Genomic DNA, 21,537 nt, shown 5'->3' on the forward strand with positions numbered 1-21,537 from the left:
ATCTTGTCAGGCCCCACAGACTTATGTATGTAAATCCGGGAAGTCTGTTAAACCTGGGAGGAGAATGCAGGTTGCTTTGCTCCCAGCCCTGGTTCTGAGCACCCAACCATCATTCACAAATGAATGCATCCAGCCCAGTGCATGTAATGTGGAGGGAAGAGAAGGTGAAACCTAGCAGATGATGCAGATGAGTGAAAGCTGCAAGAGCCACAGTGGAGAAAGCTGTTTAATCTGATGTCAGAGTGTCAAGGGAGGCTTGGTTCAAGGCACAAAACCACGAGAAATTGCAAAAGCCAAATCCTTTATGAAGATTTATTTAGAAAAACCACAATGCTAGGGAGTCACTGTTACATAGCGTGGTAATTCTCTTCCTCTTGAGTAATATGCACCACACTGTGCGCATGCAGTTACTTTTGTCCAGAGATAACGTCTTCATCTAGAGTTATACATGTACACATACGGTCCTTAGTGCACGCTACGGTTCACACACATGTTAGGACACGCACAAAGTTGAGCTTTTCCATGAAAAAACTGTATAAAAAATACAAACCAAACTGAAGCTGTCAACACGAGAAGCAATGTGCAAAATAGACACAGTTACTCCTGAATGTTTGCCTAAGAAAAAAGGACTCTTCTGTCCCTGTTCCCCATTCAGCATTAAGTATGCCAGATGTTGCTTGAAAGTAGAATTTAAAATGGCTAGTCATATCCTGACCCCGTTTGTGTTAGTTGCAGAGATTTTTAACCAGCTAAATAAGCCTATATTAATATGAAAATCTGCCTTCAAGCATCACCATTGTGTGTTGTTGTTGTATTGAACAGATCTTTATATTGGTGCAATGTCTGACTTGTGATGCTCAAGGCCAAGTGACGACAAAGCCCTTGCGTGGAGCACACAGAAGAGGCAGGACAGAGATATCCCTGGTCACCCAGCTCCCTGGCAGGCACTGACAGCAGCTGCCTGGAGAAAATGGCCAGGGATGAGGAGCTCTCCTAATTAGGAGCCAGACTTCCCAGATGCCTCGCCATGGGGTGCACAGCTCCAGGCACTGGCTGCTAGTGCATGGTGGGGCTGGTGTTTGAAATTGTAACTTCGAGTGCCTGAAGAATCCTCCCTTCAGAGGAAACATGCCTGTGCAAAAAGCATGGCAGACGAAGGGATGGAGAGCCCAGAGAGACTTCCCCAGCTAAGTATCTTGGTCCTTGATGCAAACTGTAGCTGACACGGATGGAGCCACCTGACTATATAACCACTTGTGTGGCTCTGAGCGAAGCTATACAGGATGACATGCTGCAGACATCATGAAGCAGTCAGTCCAATCCATCCTTGTAAAACTGCTGCATGCAAATACCAACACTTCAAATGGCAATTAGGACTAGAAATGGATTGCACTTGTTTCCCTTAAACACATATATGTACCACCCTTAAAAAAAAAAAGTAGCCATAAAGGAAAATATCTTCAAAATACATTAAAAAACCCTAATTGATAGTTGGGATTCCCTTGATTGGATCAAAGGAAAAGAAGAAAATAGGGTCAGTATAATTCTAATCACTGAAGTTTGTCAGTACCATAATCTTTAGATTTTGGGGATGAGGATTCTTCCTACCCATGAGACTTGATGCTGTAAAGCCTAGTATTCCCCTGGTAATCCAGTTATTTTTAAGGACTGTTTGTTTAAACCCATGCAAAGTTATGACTGTGTTACAGAACTTGTCTTTTTTTTTTTTTTTTAATGGGATACCAAAGTTTTTCACAGCAAATCCTGCATGGATCCAGGAAAAATCTCAGCAAGACTCCCCTGTGTGTTATGTTTTTCACTTGCAAAGCAAAGGGTTCAGCCTTCTTCTGAGGAAGGGAAGGAACTGTGCATACTGCACTTTACATCCCAGCTCAGCAAACCACTTTAGCAAAGCATTTTAAGTGGGATTTAAGTGTATGTTATTCAGTTTGGACCCCAGCATGAAGACCAGTATCCAACGGGAAGTATTGCCTTGGACCTACTCATTTCCATTACAGAAGGCACGGAGGGAGGGTTCATCCTGTTAGCTTGCACTCCAACTCTGGTCATCAAAACATCAGTCAGGGAAGCATGTCAGACATGTACCAACTGCTCCTGGGGCTCCTGCGGTTTCTGATCCCTGGCTGCCCAGCCGCACGGTGGCTCACAGCTCTCCTCCCTGGGTCAGGGGGACCCTGCAGTGACCATGACCTCCAGCATTGTGCTGGCACCAAGGTGAAGGAAGCAGCACTTCATTCCTGGTGTCCCGAAGGAGCTCTCGGAGGAGAGGCCGGTGTTTCCCGGGTCGCAGCGCTAGCCCCATGTGTGTTTCTGCAGCTTTCTGAAAGCATTGGCATGTGTGCCACACCGAACCTGAGCCTCCCGTAGCTCTTACAGCATAGGTATGTGCACCCAAAGCAAACCTCTGGCTATTAGTCAGAGACAACTGTTGGCAGTGATAAAACAGTGGTAGAGAACAGTTTTAAACTGTAAAATACACAAAATGGATCAGACTGAATTCTTACTAAAATTTCGATACGGTTGAGCATTGGGGTTAGCTGCTGCTTCCCGAGTGCTTTCCACTGGGTTAAGATTATGTCCAGTATCTGAGTTAAGGCTCTGATTTAGCAAAGCATTTGTGCATATGCTTAAATCTGCCCTTATTCAGCTAAATACTGATGCAAACACCTAAGTGCCTTGTGATACAGGGACAAACCTGAACTGAAGCCTATAAATCTAAGTTATGTAGCTGTCACAACTACCCTTTTAATGTTTTTTTTCCCTGGTAGCACAGTTGCTCACCTGGATTAACTATTTAATTACTTTTCATCTAAAAGGTCCTGAGAACAGTTCTATAATACTAACAAATGTACATAAATACCAGAACTAAAAAAAAAAAAAAAGTAGTCAAATGCATGGCTCAAAGCAAAACAAATATTGCTCAGAATACTTGTTCAGATTAACAGCTGTAAACTGTGCATTCTAGTAGCAAATAAAAAACGGTTGGCCTAGAAAAAAAACCCAGAGCATTTGAAGTCTATAGGATTGGCAGCACTAATATTACTTTACAATGTGAAGTAACAATAACAAATACCAGTGTAACATTGCAAAATGATCCACCTAACCTAAGCTTATGTAAACAAGTAGGCTTTGATGATATTTATACATCTAGGCGTGATCCTGCATTTGGACCTGGACAGGTGGAGACCCAAGAAGGTAGAAGGGCACTGTTCCAGTGTGGTTCCAGCTGCCCAGATCCCACTGCAGGAGAGAGGCTCAAGGGTGCGATCCTGCAAACCTGTACTGGCATTACTAGTTCTACTCCTGGGAGCATCCCATTGCAGGACTCAGTTCGGCAGAACTATACACATGTAAGTAAGGATTATTCACAAACATAAGGCATTGCAGAACTTGGCCCTAAAATTTCTATTTTCAGCAGAGAATCCCTTATCCATAGATAAGATCATATTTTAACACATCAAAAAGTGTCTAAAATAAGAGTTAGAATCACTATATGTTATGCTTAGTAACACAGTTAAGATTCTGCATATTGGCTTTAGATATTGCAAAACTTATTTTTCATTAAAATTAAACCAGCTATGAATCTTTCTCATGAAAATTAAATTAACTGTGAACATTAACAATGAACAGGCTGTGGTTTTGAGATTAAAAGGAGACATTAACAGAAATGAGCAACTCCCATTGTAATGATTTTCCAGTGCCTTCCCTTCTGACCAGTGAGCACTCTGAGATTGCAGTTGTTAGTGGCCTCCAACCTTGCCTTGCATCCTTTATGGTGTAGCTACTGCCGCTCTCCTTCCACCCGCTTTTTACGAACTAGACCAAGAAAACAAGAGAAGAGCAGTTATTATTGCTTTCCTGAGAGCCTAAGGAATTTTTCTCACTGACACACTTCCTTCCCAGTAATAGGAAGGAAGGCGTTTCCAAGAAATATTCAGCAGGAGCAATTAACAGATTTTAATGCTACACAAAACAATTTTATCTAAACTGCATTTTTCTATATTGCAGACTGTAGAATTTCACCAAGTGTTCATATCAATACATACTCAGTAAAAATCAGATTCTGAGCTAAAGATTTTAGATGATGAAGAGATCACCATTTCCAGTGCTTCCTCCCAATGGCTTCATTTAGATTTTTGTTACAGTTTTATTGCTCTTTTAAAAGCCACTGTGTTCCAGGTAAGTGGATACTGGTCTGCTCTAGTCTGTGTGGCAGTACTCTGGATTATTTAAGCATTAGTCATCAAAAATTAACAACTTTTGTAATTGCACAAGTATAAACTATAGGTAAGTAATAATCATACGCTTTTATAAAGTAATTTGAATTTTACTTTAGAAAGTAATTTGGTATCAGTGAGTATTAGCAACAAGGAAAACATCATATTGGAACTTAAATTATCTGTTTAAACTTCACATGCTCTGATTGTATCACCATGTGATAGTAAGTTAATTAACTCTGGATTCTTACTAGAAACTGAGTAGGTTGAAGTTGCTATTTAGCAAAGCAGAGAGTGATGATCTTTGTGTAACGGGCAGGTTTATTTTGACAAGTAGCCCCATGTGAATTTTTACAGCACTTAGGATACATTACAGCTGGTATAGAGCAGGTCTAGTTAGGCAGCGGCTGTTGCTCCATACCCTGATAAAAATGTATTGAGTCTTCTCTGACTTGGCCAGCTAAGATTAGTGAGGTTCTTCTGTTTGTATGAAACAAAATTTGGTGTTGCATCAAACTGTCATGTCCTGTTTCTGATATTGAACTGTTAAAGTATAGAACAAAAGCCATAAAACTGAATGAACACTTCTTCCTACAGAAAGTCAATAACAATATATTACTACAAACATCCCATTACTTTACTATCAGGAGGTTTATTTCATCATGCTTTCTTGTCAAACAGATTGCATGATTCCAAAGCCTACAGTGTAACATCAGTCACTTGTGTGTGCTTTCAGTGTTTCATTGCTTCATTTCTTTTATTAAATTCTTGTAGGTATTCTGTCCTACTAAATCTTGAACAAAACCATACAATACAAAAGCAGGAAAATGAAGGTTAGGTGCAGGACATATATCTCATGGCAACTGGTTAAAAAGTGGAAAAAAGGTCTTCCTCTCTTTGGTGGAATGTTTCAAATACCATTTTGGGACACTAACAGTTTCAGGACCAACAGTGTATGATTGGAATGCATAGGTACTGCTAAAAATTAAAACTGCAGAAAACCAGAACTATCTGTGAAAGAAACAGGTTCTAGCTCAACTTTTCTCTTGTTCTCACAGAGAGAAACCCAAGCTGAAGCCAGCAAAGGCATCAGGGCTTGACACTTTAATTTGAAGCAGAATTGATTAGAAACACATAGTTAATTCATTTTCCCCCCCTTCTCACTCTAAACTATTCTTGCCTAGTCATCTCCTTCTTACTCTTTGTGTTGAACACACAGGGCAGAGCACGTCACACTCAGGCAAAACTTGCAAAGCTTTGTTGTCTTTGCTTGTGCTTGGGAAGGCAGGCAAGTCTTTTTTGTTCCCTTGGTTGGGCAGGCTTGGTCTGTCATGGGCAGGACAAAGTGAGGACTTCTGCGTCCACTGAACAAACAGGATGGGTTTGGCACTCTACTTACTGGTCAGAATAGCTGACAGGGGAGCTGGAAGTCCAGGGTGCTCCTTGGAAAAGGCTGAAGTAACTCCTCGTCCCAGAAGGAGTAGGAGAAGGAAAAGAACAGTGGCTCCTAATCACAGTAAGATCTCTGCTCTGTTGTTTACTCTAGAGGCCATGGAGCTATGCATCAGCCCTCACATATAGCAGACCAAATGTTGTAGAGTTAAAATTCAATCTTAGGTATAGACAGGAAGAGTTGTGTCAAGGAAGGTCAGGGTTTGGCCTACATAAGGAAGTGATGAGTAGATGTAGTAGTGCCTTACCCAGATCGTTGTTTTTAGTGATAGCTGCTGCTACCCTGGTTCTTGGACCTTGCTTTGTGAACTGGTATCCAAACTTGAGAATCTTGGAGTTCTCCTCCAGCATTTTGGCAATCTCCATCTCTACAGCTGTCCCCAGCTGCTGCCTCTGTTGGTGATGTGGTGAAATGTCCCCAAAAGAAAATAAAATACTTGTTTTCATATGAGAGAGAAATAAGTGGCTATAGTTCAGAACTGTGCTGCAAACTAGAATCCTGCCCCTGAGGATTTTGCTCTGGGTTTTATATTAGGCTTTGAAACCAGTTTTATTTAGAAGTTTTCCACTGTTTGGTTGTATGGGCATGGGACACGAGCTGCAGAAAGACTGAGCCACAGAGGCTGCCTTGATTTTGCTAGAGCCCTCTAGGAGAATGCTCTGGGAATCCATGTAGAAGGCAAACAAAAGGGGACTCACTCAATGCTCTGTCTTTACCTGGTTGTCAATTTTAATCTCTGTCAGGGATTCATTCTCTTTCAGTGCATCAATCAGTGCCAAAATACCCGTCCCAGTGATGAAGTTGGATTCTACATTCAGACTCTTCAGTGTTTTGTTCACTTTCAACATATCTGCAAATGCCTGAGGGGTCAAAAAGAGGGAATATGAGATAATGTCTTGAAAGATTCAGGGAATCTGCAAAACATAGCTTATTACCTACGTAAATAGGTAAATTTCAAGCATAAATAGGCTTGAAAGAACATAGAGGTAGATCAGAAGAGATTATGCTTCTACTTTGCATAGTCACAGGGAAATTCTGTGAGGGACAATAAAGAATGCATCCTAAAGCAGACACAGACCTACTTAAAAATTGTTGGGTTTTTTTTCCAAGCAGTGTTTAAACTTACAATAGCTACAGGGTCATTGCTTCGAGTAGCTGCAAGGCTGAATGTCTTCACATGCGTGTTGCTTTCCAAAGCTTTTGCAAATTCTTTCAGTGTTGGAATAGGAATATTCTACAGCAATAAGATAAATCCAGTAATTAGGAAAGCCAGTCACATTGCTAGACACTGATTTTAATTATTATCAAACTGATTGATTAATTGCCACAGTCTACACAATTTAAACATCTCCAGTGCTTTTAACTCAGAATGGACAAAGCATTCTCTGCTTGTAGTGGCCTTCTGGGAGCCATGGGGACCTTGTGCTAGGACGTGATGTCAGCATTGCCTTGAACTGGGTCAGGCCAACAAAAGCACGTGACACATCTCAGAGCTACTTTCCTATTTTGCTGCTGGTTGTTCTGTCGCTGCGTGCCAGCTTCTCCTTCATTTGTATGTCTGGGCTAATTGAATTTGGCTGGTGATGATTATACAGTGCCCATGAGATATCTTGCCTTACAATCTGCTGAAGAAAAGCAGCCAGAGGGAGTAACCCCTCGGGCTTTTAATTGGCATCTAATTCAATATTGGGCATTGATGACCTTGGAGCCTCTACAACAGTTCCCTCCACACCCTTTTCCTCTGTGTCCTGCTTTTTCTGAACAGTAAAAGACAAAATTTGAAGATAAAAGGCATGGGCTTTGGAAATATTTGAATAATGGTGACATAAATGAAACCACAGCATCTACCTTTATGTTGTTGAGATTAATTTCTATGAGATTAGGATCATTTGCTTTTATCCTTTGTAAACTTGCTTCCACGTTGGTTGGATTAGGTGGCTCCTCAAAGATGGGCTTGACCTTTTCACCTTTCACCACATCTGCAACACAAGATCTCATAAAATGTTGTCGTGAGGAACAGGCATCATCAGTAACAGTCTGGCTTTTCAATTCCCGTTTAGGTTTGTACTGTAGCATTCACAAAAGGGTTTATATGAACCACAAAACTTGGAAACAGGAGTACAAGCCCCACTACCCCTGCCAAGCCCTTTGTACCTTCTGTGCCCCCTGAAGCATGTCATTAGAGCCTGCAGTCACAGAGGCTGGGCAGTATTGTCACAGAAAAATTCCTTTTATGCACAAAAGTTCCAGTACAATTAATAGCAGCTTTAAAGACTATTGTATAGGATGTATAGTATTGTAATATACTGCACAGGCTGCTTTGTTCTTTGTCTAGTATCTGTAAAGGAAGGTGTGCTCAGAACTCGCCCGTTACATTAGTGAGAAAATGTCCCTGCACCTATGAGTAGGCTGTGCTAACATAAAGGAACACCATCAGGAGGCCCCTCAGTTTCCTTCTCTGGGCTGATGCTATCAGTCTTACTATAAATTCAATTAGCCCTCATAAAATTGCAACATCTGCACTTTCTAAATAATAAAACTATCAAAGCATGAAAAGCAAGTCTGTCTGCCAGGACCAAGATTTATGAAGTCTTTGAGTACTCATGCGCCAATGAGATACGATTTTTAATGCTGGAACCTATGAGCTATAAATATTGAGATGCATAAAAATCATAGCTTTGCACACAGTTACTACTTCTAATTCCCACGCATGTAGTTGTGGAGATTAATTTATAAGCCCTGACCACCTAAGCCACTAGAGGCAAGACAGGAATATGTCACTGACCACAAGTATGTTTAAACGCTTTTATTTTATGTTGCAGGCAGTGTGCAATTTTGGAGGCTCATGCTCAAGTCTCAATGTACTATGCATTGCTGTTCAGTGCAATGGGTATAGTTCATGTCATGTCATGGGCCAAAAGAAAACCAAATATTTTTTTAGAACTCGCACTCTTAGTAGAGATGAAATCATACATAAATGAGTTGGTTTTCATTCTGCTCCCTTTCACCCTGTACTTTTATTTTTTTTAACTAATTCCCTAAGAGACCTCACATATCCCTGAATAACACTCCAGCCTTCCTAAGCAGTAGGGAATTGAAAACTACTGGTAAAATGCATATAGAAAATTCACCTTGGATTCCAGAGTGGAAAGTAAACAAAAAACAGCAAACCATTTTTTGGGCTTATGGCAATACCCTGCCAAGCTGGGAGCTAGGGAGAGACCTGCACCCTGTCCTCAGGTTAGACATCACAGAATACTCAGTCTAGAGTTAGCAGTATTTTTGGTTTTCTACTTCTTGTTTCTTCCCATGAGTTTTATCTTGTTTCTCTAATCATGGTGCTGTTTTGCCACATTGATAGGCAACTTCTGAGATGTCTCCCTCTTTTACTGAAACATTTCACTTGGCTAAGGAAAGGTATTGCTTTTGGACCAAAGAGTACAGTGATGTGACAGTGATTTTCTGGTTCTTGAGTTTGTGATTGGAGCATAGTTTAGCTGACTCACATAGCTGACATTTTGACTCAGTACAACAAAAATATTCTGAAATCTATGTGGATTAGTAATGCAGGCGGTTGCCTGCTTTGAGATAGACGGCAGCTCACACAGGGCCCCACTGGGGAGGCTTGCAGAGCAGCCTTAATCCTGAGAAAAATGAAGTGAGAGTGTCCTGTCTACTCTCCTACCTCCCCTTTAGTAATGAAGGATGGAAATGAAAGTCCTTGGTAAAAGAGAGTTGTTGTTCTCATGGCCTTAGCAGAAGAAAACATTTTTTGAGTACTGTTTCCCTAGAAGAGGGTATTGCACAACTTTGTCTTAAAAAGTGAAGTTCAGCCCACTGGATATCCCAGAGCTTGGAGGTAATGAATTCTGACTCGAGGCCTGGCAGCTCTCAAGAAAAACTTGGAATTGAGATGTACCCAATTCTTCCCCCCCCCCCCCCCCCCCCCCCCCCTCCAGCCTTCTGTTTGCTGCTGAGCTAAGATCTGATTCACCAAAGTTCTGTTTATTTAGTACAAACATGTCTGGATTTGGTTTTAGTAACTCTAGCTGTTTCTGTTGGGGGATTTCCTGCACGATTATGCTTCCCGCGTACCTACGGCACCGGGTAATGGGCAATGTTTAAACACACAGCCACAGGACTAAGGGGGAGGTGGTAGGTTGGAGAGAGCAGCAGGGGCAGGAGCAGATCCCTGTGGTCTTTGCCTCCCTGGGAACGCAGCTTGATGTGACTCTGGGCAGAGACGTGACCCTGCCAGGGATTCTGCCACGTTTAAGCCCCATAGTTACAAGTGGTTTTTCAGCTGCATAAATGTAAGTACTTGGGGTGAGATGGCCTGGTCTGTGCTGTGGCCACCTCTTAGCTACAGCTCGCTATGTTTTCTGCCTGCTGCCTAGACTGAAGTGGAATGAAAATATATATGTCTTGGCTTCTTAAATACTCCTATACTTTCAAGCACCTCTGCAGAGCCATATATTGCTCTCTAGGAAAACAAAGCTCCTTTGGAAGGATTTATTTGCGTAGTAGTTTGTCATTATAGATAAAGAATTTTAAGGTTGCATTTACTTTAAAAAACTACGCCTCACATTAATTAGATCAATCAAGGTAAGGCCCAGTTACATTACACTAAATCAGACCAATGCACCCAACCTATAGGTGTAGAAGTGCCTAAGGATGACATATAGTCCACAAGATAAATCTGCTTGCTTACTTCTCACGGTTCCTTTTCCATCTTTACTGCGGGCTCCTCCTTCATCAAATTTTGGGTTGTTGACCATGTTGTGCACTCCAAGAACAGCTAAAATGTGGAAATACCAGCAACAGGATACAATATTAATGGCAGAAACAAAACCTGCAGAAAAATATCTGCTACAAATTCTAGTTTAGTTCCCCAAACAAAACTCCCTTTATAAAATATTAACTCTCTGAGTCATGCTTGCTTGTAGGGAGAGTATTTAGGGGTCTAAATACTGGAGATACGGACTTTTTGAACAACTGAATCAATGTAGTATGCATATCGCAGAAATGCCAGCTGGAAAGAAACACTGTGGGTCATCTTGTCCAGCCTCCCTCTCTAGCAGGAGTGTTGCCAACATTAACCAGGTCAGCCATGGCTTTGTCTAGCTGGATCCTGAAAACGTCCAGGGATGGAAATCCCACAGTCTCGCTGGGTAACTTGTTTCAGTGCTACATTCCTAATCATTTCTTTTCCCTACTATACAACCTGCACCACTTACTGCTTTGTTGTATTGTTTGGCATATCAGAGGAGAATTTGACTGTACGTGTGGTTAGCTTAATGAACTGGCATTCACGCTGCGGTTTCTTATAGAAGCACATGGATGCTAACATGCTTGGGGAAAAGAAAGAATCTATTCCAGGACTTTAAAATAAGTAGTGAGGATACGAATTATTATGACAGAAATTACAAGAGAAACCAAAACTCCGTAAAAGAAGCTGCAAAGTTACCTTTTGTGGAGATGAGCTTCCACAGTGCCAGAGAATAAATTGTGGTGTGTTTGCTGATATTTGATACTTCTCCCATAAATTATCTAGTTGGACTTTATTCTACAGATTCATGCATTAATTAAAAGTTATTGAATTGATGTAGGTTTTTACTATTATCATGAGTTTTTTCTTAGGGAACATACTCTGTTCTGTAAGCAAATGACTCTTCAGTTGCTATTACAGGACACTTTCAGAACTCTCAGCAGTAGGTGTGTGCTACTCACTGTTTTTCATTAGACCTTGACACCTACAATTCTGTTGTGAATTGCCGGATGCTAAGCAAAACTTGGAACTTCATTCCATGAACCTCAGACTTCAGACCTGAGAAATGCCAGCTGCATTATAAACCTGTGGTTCCTGTGATACTTCATATTTCAGTCAGAGCCAAGACTAATGCATCCAGAAATCGGTGGTGTAGCCAAGAATTACAAAGATAATGGCAAGATTACATCCTTCCATAGGACAATATAGTAGCTACAAGAGTTTTGAGTTTAGTCTTGATCTAACCCAGATTCACACTAATCTAATATGCTGAAATATTTCATTTAGATCTTCCTAAGGAAACCAAAATAATTGTCAATAGGGTTGCAATTCTCCCACCAAAATTTCTGTATAGACTAGGGCCCCAAAAAAGGTAGACTATGGACCTCAGAGAGCCCAGGGAAGGACAGGATCCACTCTGAACTGCGTAGACAGGGCAGGAGATGTCAGTGGTTCCATAGGAAGGTCTCAACACTGGGTTGAGCAGGATTTTAGAATGACCCATTGTCATTAATCTCATCAGCTTTAGCTGGTTTGCTTCTTCCTAAATTATGGATTCAGATGATGCTCTTCTGCTAGCATAAACACACAACATACCCATGATACAAACTGCTTGAAAGTCACAGGCGGCTCAAGAACTACAGATTGGCTTTTGTTATGCTGTAGGTTCAAATGTTCATGCATTCATGCAAGTGGATACACTTCAGAATTATTTCCTTTGTGCACACTCTAGAACATGAGGTTATAGTCCACATTAAAGGAAAAGAATTAGAAGTGGTGAAGATACCCAGGACTAATCGGCTGACAACCAATTTTCTGATTCAAGGGATTAGGTTCCAAATTTCTTCCTGGATGCATTCCCTCATCTACTGAATCCTCTAACAAGTTCATCCTGCCATTTGGGATGTCAGAATAAAGAGGAGGTAGCAGAAGTATGCTACAAACAATGTGGATGTAGTAAGATCAGTGGTTTGCACTGCAGTGCAAGCAACCCAGCCTGCAGTTCACCATCTACCCTTCCTTTCCCCAAATCATGTTAGTTGGCTTATCTTCTCGCCTTGACTGACACATCAGCTATAAGTAGATGAGAGAAGTCTAAAATACAGCAGCTATTGAGTCATGCTTGAAGTCATCATGGGCAACACATGGCCCACAGGTTGGCTGCCTGTCTGTGTAGCGGAACAGCAGGTACTTGAGAGCTGGTCATGAGACACTCCTGATGGATGTCTCCTGGTGGCAGGTCTAGGCAGAGAAGAACTGGACGTGTAGGAGGATCACGCCTATAAATTATCTAACCTGCAAGGTCATAGAGCTCGGTATCTGAAGCGCTGGCCAGGGCTTCTTCTAGTTCCGGATCCAGGGTCACTTTCTCTTCTGTACGAGTTTCTATGGGCTTTTCTTTAGGGATAAATATTTTTCCTAAGAGAAGAAAAAAAAAACCAGAGTGAGTAATGAATTATTGGAACAACTCCTCTGCCGGCTGGCAGTGAAGGGGAATAGGTCTGAGACAGTGGAAACGCTTGGAAATATTATCAGGTACATGTCTTCCTTATTCTTACTCGATGCTATCCTCCACACCAGGATCTTAACAAGAGTCTAAAATCAAAAGGTGCAGACTTCTGTTTTGTGTTGGTGATTGTTAATGTGAAAGCAAATGTCCTAAAATAAATCCCCAGGAGCAGTCACAGCTGGGATTTTTCTAAAGTTCCTGCGGCCATTATGTTTAAAGGAGGCACCAGAAACGGTTAAAACCATCCTACTGCAGGAACGTTTCAGTTTACCACATTCCATACAAGAGCCTCAAAGCTCAGCAAACCTGTTCTCTTCCAGTAACTCAGCTTAATTCCCAGCCTCTCCATGAGTAGTTCCCCTCTGTGTCTCCTGACAATCATTCACATAAATAGCCTTATCCTGATCATCTGTGCAGGCCTGGAAAGTCTGAACTGAACCACATGTTCCCCAAGAAAGACTCCTGACCTACTTGCCTGCTGTTACGTTGGCGTTACCAGTGTGTGTTTCCATGCGATATTCCCCCCAGACCGAGATCATCGGCCCTTTTGCTGAAATGAGAAAACTGGGGGATAAATTCAGAAACAACACAACAAGCCCGACTCTCCTGTAGCCTGCTATTACAGTTAACCTCCGCAACGCGATGATGTAACTGCCAACGCTTGGAGCAAGGCCCTTTAAATCAGAGCTTGGGCTGCACTTCAGTCACCAGCGCTGCTGGGGCTTCTCTCCCACTCAGGACTTTCCTGTACCAAACCCGTACAGTCAGTGATACATTAGATGATGCCACATGCAACAGACGGTGTCATCGCTCTGATAATTCTGTGAATTCCCATCTTCTGCTCTCCACTGCGAAGCAGCTCCCCTTACCTTGTCCCTGACAACTACTGCTCAAGCAGACTTTAGTTTATGCCATTGGAATGAAGCTGTGATGATCTTTGGATGCAGGTGGCTTTGGCCCGCTGTCAACTTTAAAATGCCTTTTTGTGCAGCTTTGTACGCTCTAGATATATTGCTTGAAGCATATCCTGTGGGTTTCTGAAAAGTTTCTGAAATAGTTTAATTTTAACTGTCTTAGTGATATTATTTTGTTACCATTAATAAATGCAGTTCTGATACTTAGTGTTGAAATACAGATGCTTTGCCTCTGTTTTTTCAACATTGCCATCCTTTTGTGGCTTAATTTTGGCCCATTATGGTCCAAAGTATCATTTTCATGTAGATAGTACCCAGTTCATTTCTCTCTTTCATACAGGCTTGTCTACAGCAATTTCTATACTGTCAGCTTCATGACTGCAGTCACAGAGTAAGGTCAGAAAAAACGGAAATTTCTGAAACTCTGGCAAGGTTTACTGGTGCAGGATTTGAATTATTTACCCTAGAGAGATTTGTACCAAGGCTAAATAATTTCTGAGTACAAAACTGGACAGAAGGTTATGTAGAAAGACAAAGCAGTATGATTTAATTTTCATGTGGTATTTTAAGTCATTTTTTAAGAAGAGTCTTCTAGAAGATAAAAGCCTTTTTGGGCCAAAGATAAGAATCATTTTAACTTTCACCACGCACTGGGTTATATGAATCAGAGATAGCCAACCCAGCATCATCAAACAAAAGTCAAGTGGAAATTTGGGGTGAGAAATACTCTGTGGAAAGAGATTAGTCATGCCCTCCAGGTTTCGTAACAGCACAGGTGCTATGATTTCAGACTCCCTCTGAACTACCACCTAATCTGAAGTATTGGATAGCAGCTTCCAGAGACCACTGACCAAGACTTAACTTGATGCCCATTCGACTGGTAAGGTTAACATATAAAGAAAAAAATTCATTACTATGTTGGAAGCCAGAAGGCCAAAATTAATCAGAATATCTGAGTAAACAACCGATAGTAAGGAGTACTGTCCGTAAAATATTTTCCTCTCAGATCACTGGTGGTTCCACATGAGTTTCAAGTAATCAGTAGGTCATTTGAGATCTTGAGGCAATCCTCCTTATCTTTATCCCGCCTGATGACAGTATCCCCTAACAGCTATACTTCACAGAGACATACCTTGCATGAAACATTTCCATCAGACGACATGTGATTTTTCACACTCACACCCCAGCCACACCATTACCAAATGCTGACGGACATCTATACTTTCACACATAACATTTTAAAAGGATACAGGACCTCGAGTCTGGTGTAAACTGGGCACAGTAAGTAATATACAGTTCGTCCTTCTCTACAGACTTTGGATCAGAGTAGGCCAAGTATCTTGTGTAGCAAGAAATCCAGGGGTAATGGAAACCAGTTCACACTCATACTTTTTCTGTGCAGTTCACATATATAGGAATAATTTTTTTAAGCATTTGTTTCAGGCATATGTCATTCTTGGACGGCAGCCCGAATCTTTTTAAATGTGTATCTGACTCCCAATGATAGTTTCATTTAAAGCATTCTTGGCAAATGTATTTAAAAAATTCTATTATTGGTTATATGAAATATTTAAAGGGGCAAGGTCATGTCAAAGATAGTAATACATATCTTTAATGTATGTGGGCCTTGCTGGCGTCCACTGGTGTTTTAAAAATATTCTTTTTTCTGCTGTCTAGATAAGAACATTCTTTTGTATTATCCCACTGTGAAGAGATGCTGTAGCATGGCAGACAGAGGTTAGAAGAGCTTATACATTTAGCACGTTATTAGGAATTCATTACCTGTCCACCAACAGCAAAACTGTGTCTGTCTTTATAGACAGCTGTGAACGAGGTTTCCTTCATTTTTTTAAGGACAGAGTTTAAAGATTCAGGAGGTCTCTCTTAGTGCCACATCTGTACCTTGCAAATTCATTATATACTGCCATCATGGAATTCACTGACAAAATAAAATATGGATTGTGGCTTGCTTGTTTCAATGGCCCAGCTTAAATTTAAAATATATTATTTGGAAGAAGCCTTGGAAAAATAGTGATGTTTCATTATTTTAAAGTGAGATTTATAGACAAAGGCTGCTGCTCTTTGTGCTGTTTATATTCACACTGTATTTTAGAAGATACATTACTGTAACACTCCATGTGGTGTAATTAATTTTGGTAGTGTTACATTTTGCCTCCAGAATATGCTGATGTTCTGTTATAAGTCTTAATAGTAATAGCTTGTCTTTCTACCTAGGAAAATCAGTGACAAAAGTTATGTCAGTCAAGTTTTTACTTGAGCTACATCAGCATTACCAACACAAAGATAACCACATTTATGTACAAAAATAATATATTCTTGTGTTTAACTGCAAAACAAGATAAAATTCCAGTTAAAAAAAAAAAGGCATTAAAATATCATTTTATTTTTACATATGCATAGAAACTCCAAATGTCTAGCATCCTAAGTGTTGGGTTTTTTTTACATGAAATTTTAACTGCACATCAGTATTCCCTTCTTTCTGTCAAACTGGGATAAGTGCCTGGGGTGACCTGGATGACAACTGAAGCGGCTTATTATACGACAGGGAGTCTCTGACTATGAGTGCAGTGAGTAGAGATTTGTCCTGGCTCAGTCTAACAGCAGACCTATCCATTTTCACACTGCAAAACTTCTATTCAAATTGAAATATGATAAGGTTCATGTTTTACTCCAAAGAGGCTCGGGGAAAAAAATCCATTGAAAACCAAAGAGAAGAAGGATTCAGTAAAAAGCACTACAGAGAGACACAGAAATGCAGAGGAAGATAAAAGGAAAACAAATTCTATGGAGAAAAAGAAATGCAGTGGGTACAGTCATAAAGACATAGGTGTAACGTTGCTACTTGGTTTCAGCAAGCTCTGATTTCCTGCATTTTACAAATGTCTCCATGAACGCATTGTCAAAGTAAAGCAAGGAAATGAGATGCATCCCTAACTTTATTTCCTTACACAATAATAAAGTACATAACCACATACGCACATCTATAGGAAAATGTATTAACTGCACGGAGAACTACTTAAAGGTGTGTTTTCCTGAAGTGTTTGTTTGTTTATTGTTATATAAGGAGGGAAAAGGGGGGAATTCGAATAGCATAGTTGCTAGTATTTTACCAGTGTGTCCAATCTAAGAAACATTTTGAGGATTTCATCTTCATTTATAGTTCACAGCATTTGGAACATCATTTCTGGTATGTCTTCTCTCTGCCTTCCTTCTTATGTCATTAGACTTTTGTGAATAAATATAGATTGCCACCATTTTTATTTAGTATAAATACTTAGGATTTATTCCCACCTTATACAAGCCAAAATTCAACAAAGCACAGGTGGGAAGTAAGCCCATTATACTATCTGTAAAAATATCCTTTTATTTAACATCCATTTTATTAAGGATAGTTACTTAATTTTATAATACAAATGCATTTTCTGCTATAATTGTAAAACAACAATGTCCCTTCTTTTCCTATAAACTGTAGTTCAGATTATTGTACTTTCAAGAAAATATCTGGTTACACTTATCACTTCATACTTTTCAATGAATCACTGACTACAGCGAGTGCCTGTTTATTCTCAATTACAGAATACTACACTGACCTTAGAAGTGAAATGCAATAATCTTGGAAATCTGCCTTGCATAAATCACAGGCACCTGATTCACTTTTTCCATTTTGCACTGTTCTTTTCTATTGAGGCTTGTTTAAACTCCTCCCTACAAATATTCTATGAAAATTGAGCTAAATTAGTTCTTACCAGGAATCAATTTGTATTATGAAGAAGAAAACAGGCCAAGTTCAAGTGTGAAGCTGAAAGCTAGTAGTAGTTAAAAGGCAGTATCATAATTGCTGCTGCACTGTTACTCTTGGATTAGTATCTGCATATTCTGTGCCTTAAAAATTATGGTAATGGAAGAGGAAGGCTGCAAAGGTAAGCTTTCCAAAGTTATGAAATCTATTGTGCATATGCACAAGGAGAAAATTTAAATTGTACCAGCACCTTTGACTCTGATCAGCACGCTTTGATTCTGCCACTTTAGTGATACCCTTTAAAGAATTCTTCTGAAAAGTATACTTTCTCAAATAAAAATAACAAAAAGCCAACCTATCATCTTTAAAACAAGAAAGCCCAAAATTTCATTAGACCCTCACGTGGATTATCACAACAGCCAGGATCCCTGTGGTCCACAGCAGCCCTCTGGATTGCCACCTGGATTAATCTGCTTCACCAACAGAGCAGAGAGCTCTTGTGCCTGATGTGGAATGGCAGCAGAGGAGGAAGAGAGCCAAGCTGTGCCGCTGGGCTTCAGGTTCTCAGGGACATCACAGAAGGCTGAAACTTGGGCAGAGCCAGATGCCACACTAGGTATGTTCCCCTCTGGCCTCCTTTCTCCCATCCTGCATATCCTTCTTCTCTGTCCCTTTCCTTGTTGTCCCCTGTGCCTTCCCTATCCCCTGGGTCTCCTGGTTTTGCACATCTTTGAATCCTGACCCTTCCCACCACTTCCTTTCCCTCTGCCCTCTCTTCCTTACCATTGCTCTCTTCTGCAGCTCCTTTCCCCATCTAGTCCTTCATCTTAAACATATTCACACAGCTCCTTGAAAGCCAGTCCCTCCACCTCTCTGCACCTGCCTCTCCGCTGGCTCTTTACTCATTTTTTCTCCTTTACGGTGCCCTTTCAAAGTGAGAGAAGCACTGTCAGAGCAGGAGAGAGCCCCCCGGCCCATGGCTGTGGTGGGACAGTGCCCATCAGACAAGCAGTTTCCAAGAGCATCCCGCACCCTCCATCCAGCCACGCCAGGTCTCGCCGGGCCCTCCTGGGCTGTCCCACGTGCTGTCTGCACATGCAGGCAGAAGCTCTGAGGACATGACTAATATCACTGCAGGGGAAATATTTGAGAATGCAACAACAAATGGGATGTGCAAGAAAGTCCAATATTTTGAAGATGCCAAATTCAAGTGTATTTCCCTGGGGATTGCAAAAGGCATACATTTCAAGTCCGCTCTTCAAAGCATGGAGGCACTGCAGCTCATGAAAAAACAGCTGGAAAAATTTACTTGAGATGGCTGAAACAATATGTTTTCTCCTAATCTTGTTCTTGGAAACAGCAAAGTCCTTTTTGCTGACACTTTCCAAAAATTCACCCTGAGGCAGACTCGCAGCATGGGAAATTTCAGCTTGAACTGTGTGAGTTTGGCAAAGTCACGAGCAACTAAAGCAAGGTCTTACAAAAGCAAGCAGTGAAAGGCACTGGCCAGAGGCATTACTGTCAGCAACTGCAGCACTTTCAATGCTTTAAGAGACAAACATCAGTTGTAAATTTCAGCCTTGAAGAACAGGAAGAAGGTGGCAAAAATGTAAATAAACCATTTCAGCATTGGGGGTGAAAAGACTGCCTTTGTCAATCCAAGAAAGATACCATATCTCTAAACTAAACCCTAAATTTTAATCTAGAGTCTGTTAAGAGAAACTGGAATGGGAACTCATTAGCATCTACTCTAATACTTTGACCTTCTGAAAATGACTGTCATTATTACTAGTGCTGTGTATTGATACTCTGCTTGGCACAGCACAACATGCAAGATAGATGGTCTCTGCCAGAGCAACTGAAAACAGGGGTTTAGCCAAAAGTTCTCTGGTTTAATCATCCTTATTTTCTTCCTTTTCCCTTTTATCAGTTGGCTAAAAATTATAGCATTTAATCACATATAAACATGTTTCCTTTCCCTTTCCAGCCACAAATAATAATAGCCCAATCCACTGGAGTTTTTCCATGACTTTGATGAGAACTGGATCAGATCCAAAATGAAATGGTTTGGCAAGGAGTGGGAGACCTTGTAGAAAACAGGGATAGTGGTGAAGGGTTGAAACAGCAATCCTTATAGCAATTTAAAATGGCACAGCCAACTTTTCATATCTAATGATACTTCCCAACAACAGAACTTTTTTCAATTATGTTTCGTTAGAATCATGTCCTTAAGAGGACCACTGCAACAAAGCAGAAACAGAAATGCAGTTAATAGTTTATGTTTGGATTACAGTGGTGTTCAGATCTTAACTGAGATCAGATGCACACACCGCATTCAGTAAAAGCAAACACGCAGCATTGACATTGCTCTGATATTTTGTGCCTGCACTGCACCTTGCTTTCTCCACCTTTTCTTTTTATTCCTGGACCTTTCATGAACTTAAAAATGATACAGAAAAGGCTTCACAGTGATCAAAGTGTGCTAACCAGCTGTTATGTGTTAAATGCAGTGGGTTAGTCTGAGTAACTTCTGTAGTTCATCAGGTCCTATGTAAGGATTCCTAGAATATCCTAAGTAGGAACTAATCCAAAAATACATAAAATAAACACAAACTGGCCATCGCTAGAGTTACCAGCCCTAACTCCCTATACCTCCATCACTCATTAACAAGGAACCCTCTGTGGAATGGCTGATTAATAGCCGTGCTGCACAACAGTCCTGAAAGCCACCAGATCGGATTGTTTGCACACAACTATGGCAGCAAACACTCACCATGGGAACTTCCAAATGAAGTCCCCACCCCATACTTGTGTTAGGGAGGATGAGGGCTAAGGTGGTCCGAAAAAATTGCTTGGTGGCCAGTTTGGGTGTGTGCCTTTCAGGCTGTGACCATTCTGGCCCTGGTTCATCGCAAAACGGATTTTCCTTGAAATTTGAGAGCTATCCTATACAGGCTTAAAACTTTCTCTTTGTACAGCAATTAACATAGTACGTTAACAAGCTGAAATACAGCAGAGGGCCAAAACCCTAATGCATGCCATACATTTGATTTTTTTTTTTTTTTTTTTGGCAAAAAAAAGTTTCCAGCCTCTCCAAACCATGATTACAGTCAAAAACAAGGCAATTCCCTGCACGATCAGCCCCCCCTCTTGAGCTCATATTTAACACTTCCTGTGCTTTAACCACCCTGAATACCCCTGTCAGCTCTGGAATTTGTTTTGGCTTGTTTTCTAGCACAATCAAAACCTTATGGTCATGTTCAGCAGATAGAGACCAATGTCGGCAACTGAATTTTGTCTTTCAGCAGCTGCTTGGTATTGCCTTTTGGTCAAGAACTCTCTAATAAAACATTCACAACAAAAAAAAGGAAGGCAGAGACAGTAGATTAAAAATAATGATTTATCACAGACTGTTCTGAAAGGAGGATATTTTAAATGCCACCCTCTTTTTGGCTCATCACTGAATTTTCAAGTCAGTATCAGCTTTGCATAATAAATGCAGGAACTGGTAGAAATGTCACTTAACGTTTGGTAGAAGCATCCCGCTTCCTAAATTTGAAAAAACAGATACTTTCCCAGTGGCAGACAAACACCACAGTACAAAACACTGACAAAAGCTTAAACAGCACCTGACATATTCTAATCTTACTGATACACAAATATTCTCAGGTGGTAAATAGTGCCAAACGGTGCAGTGGCATCAACACCTCCCATTTCTAATTATACGCAACTGGATGCATTTTAGAGCTGCTCCAGAACTTAATTTTTACCTAGCAGAATTAGTGTAAAATTAATTTGGGGCTATTTGCAGTATGGCTACATTACATGTAAAGAAATCATTTAACAAGTATCTATATAATATAATCATATAAATATTTATGAATTTGTAAATATA

General features: G+C 40.7%; 1 protein-coding gene across 1 annotated transcript in view; it reads right to left on the minus strand.

The window, feature by feature from the left end:
* Positions 1–298: 298 nt before the first annotated feature.
* The window catches only part of LOC121091782 (tropomodulin-2), a 36,702-nt gene continuing 15,463 nt past the window's right edge, over positions 299–21,537 (minus strand). Inside the window, exons 4-10 of the mRNA XM_040601948.1 lie at positions 12,755–12,877; positions 10,403–10,489; positions 7,540–7,670; positions 6,818–6,925; positions 6,408–6,551; positions 5,939–6,083; positions 299–3,837 (exon numbers count right to left, since the gene is read on the minus strand). Coding sequence (XP_040457882.1) covers positions 3,803–3,837; positions 5,939–6,083; positions 6,408–6,551; positions 6,818–6,925; positions 7,540–7,670; positions 10,403–10,489; positions 12,755–12,877 — 773 coding nt within the window. The 3' untranslated portion in view covers positions 299–3,802. The remainder of the gene's footprint in view (positions 3,838–5,938; positions 6,084–6,407; positions 6,552–6,817; positions 6,926–7,539; positions 7,671–10,402; positions 10,490–12,754; positions 12,878–21,537) is intronic.

The sequence above is a fragment of the Falco naumanni genome, chromosome 7 (assembly GCF_017639655.2).
Source record: "Falco naumanni isolate bFalNau1 chromosome 7, bFalNau1.pat, whole genome shotgun sequence".
Lineage (NCBI taxonomy): Eukaryota > Metazoa > Chordata > Aves > Falconiformes > Falconidae > Falco > Falco naumanni.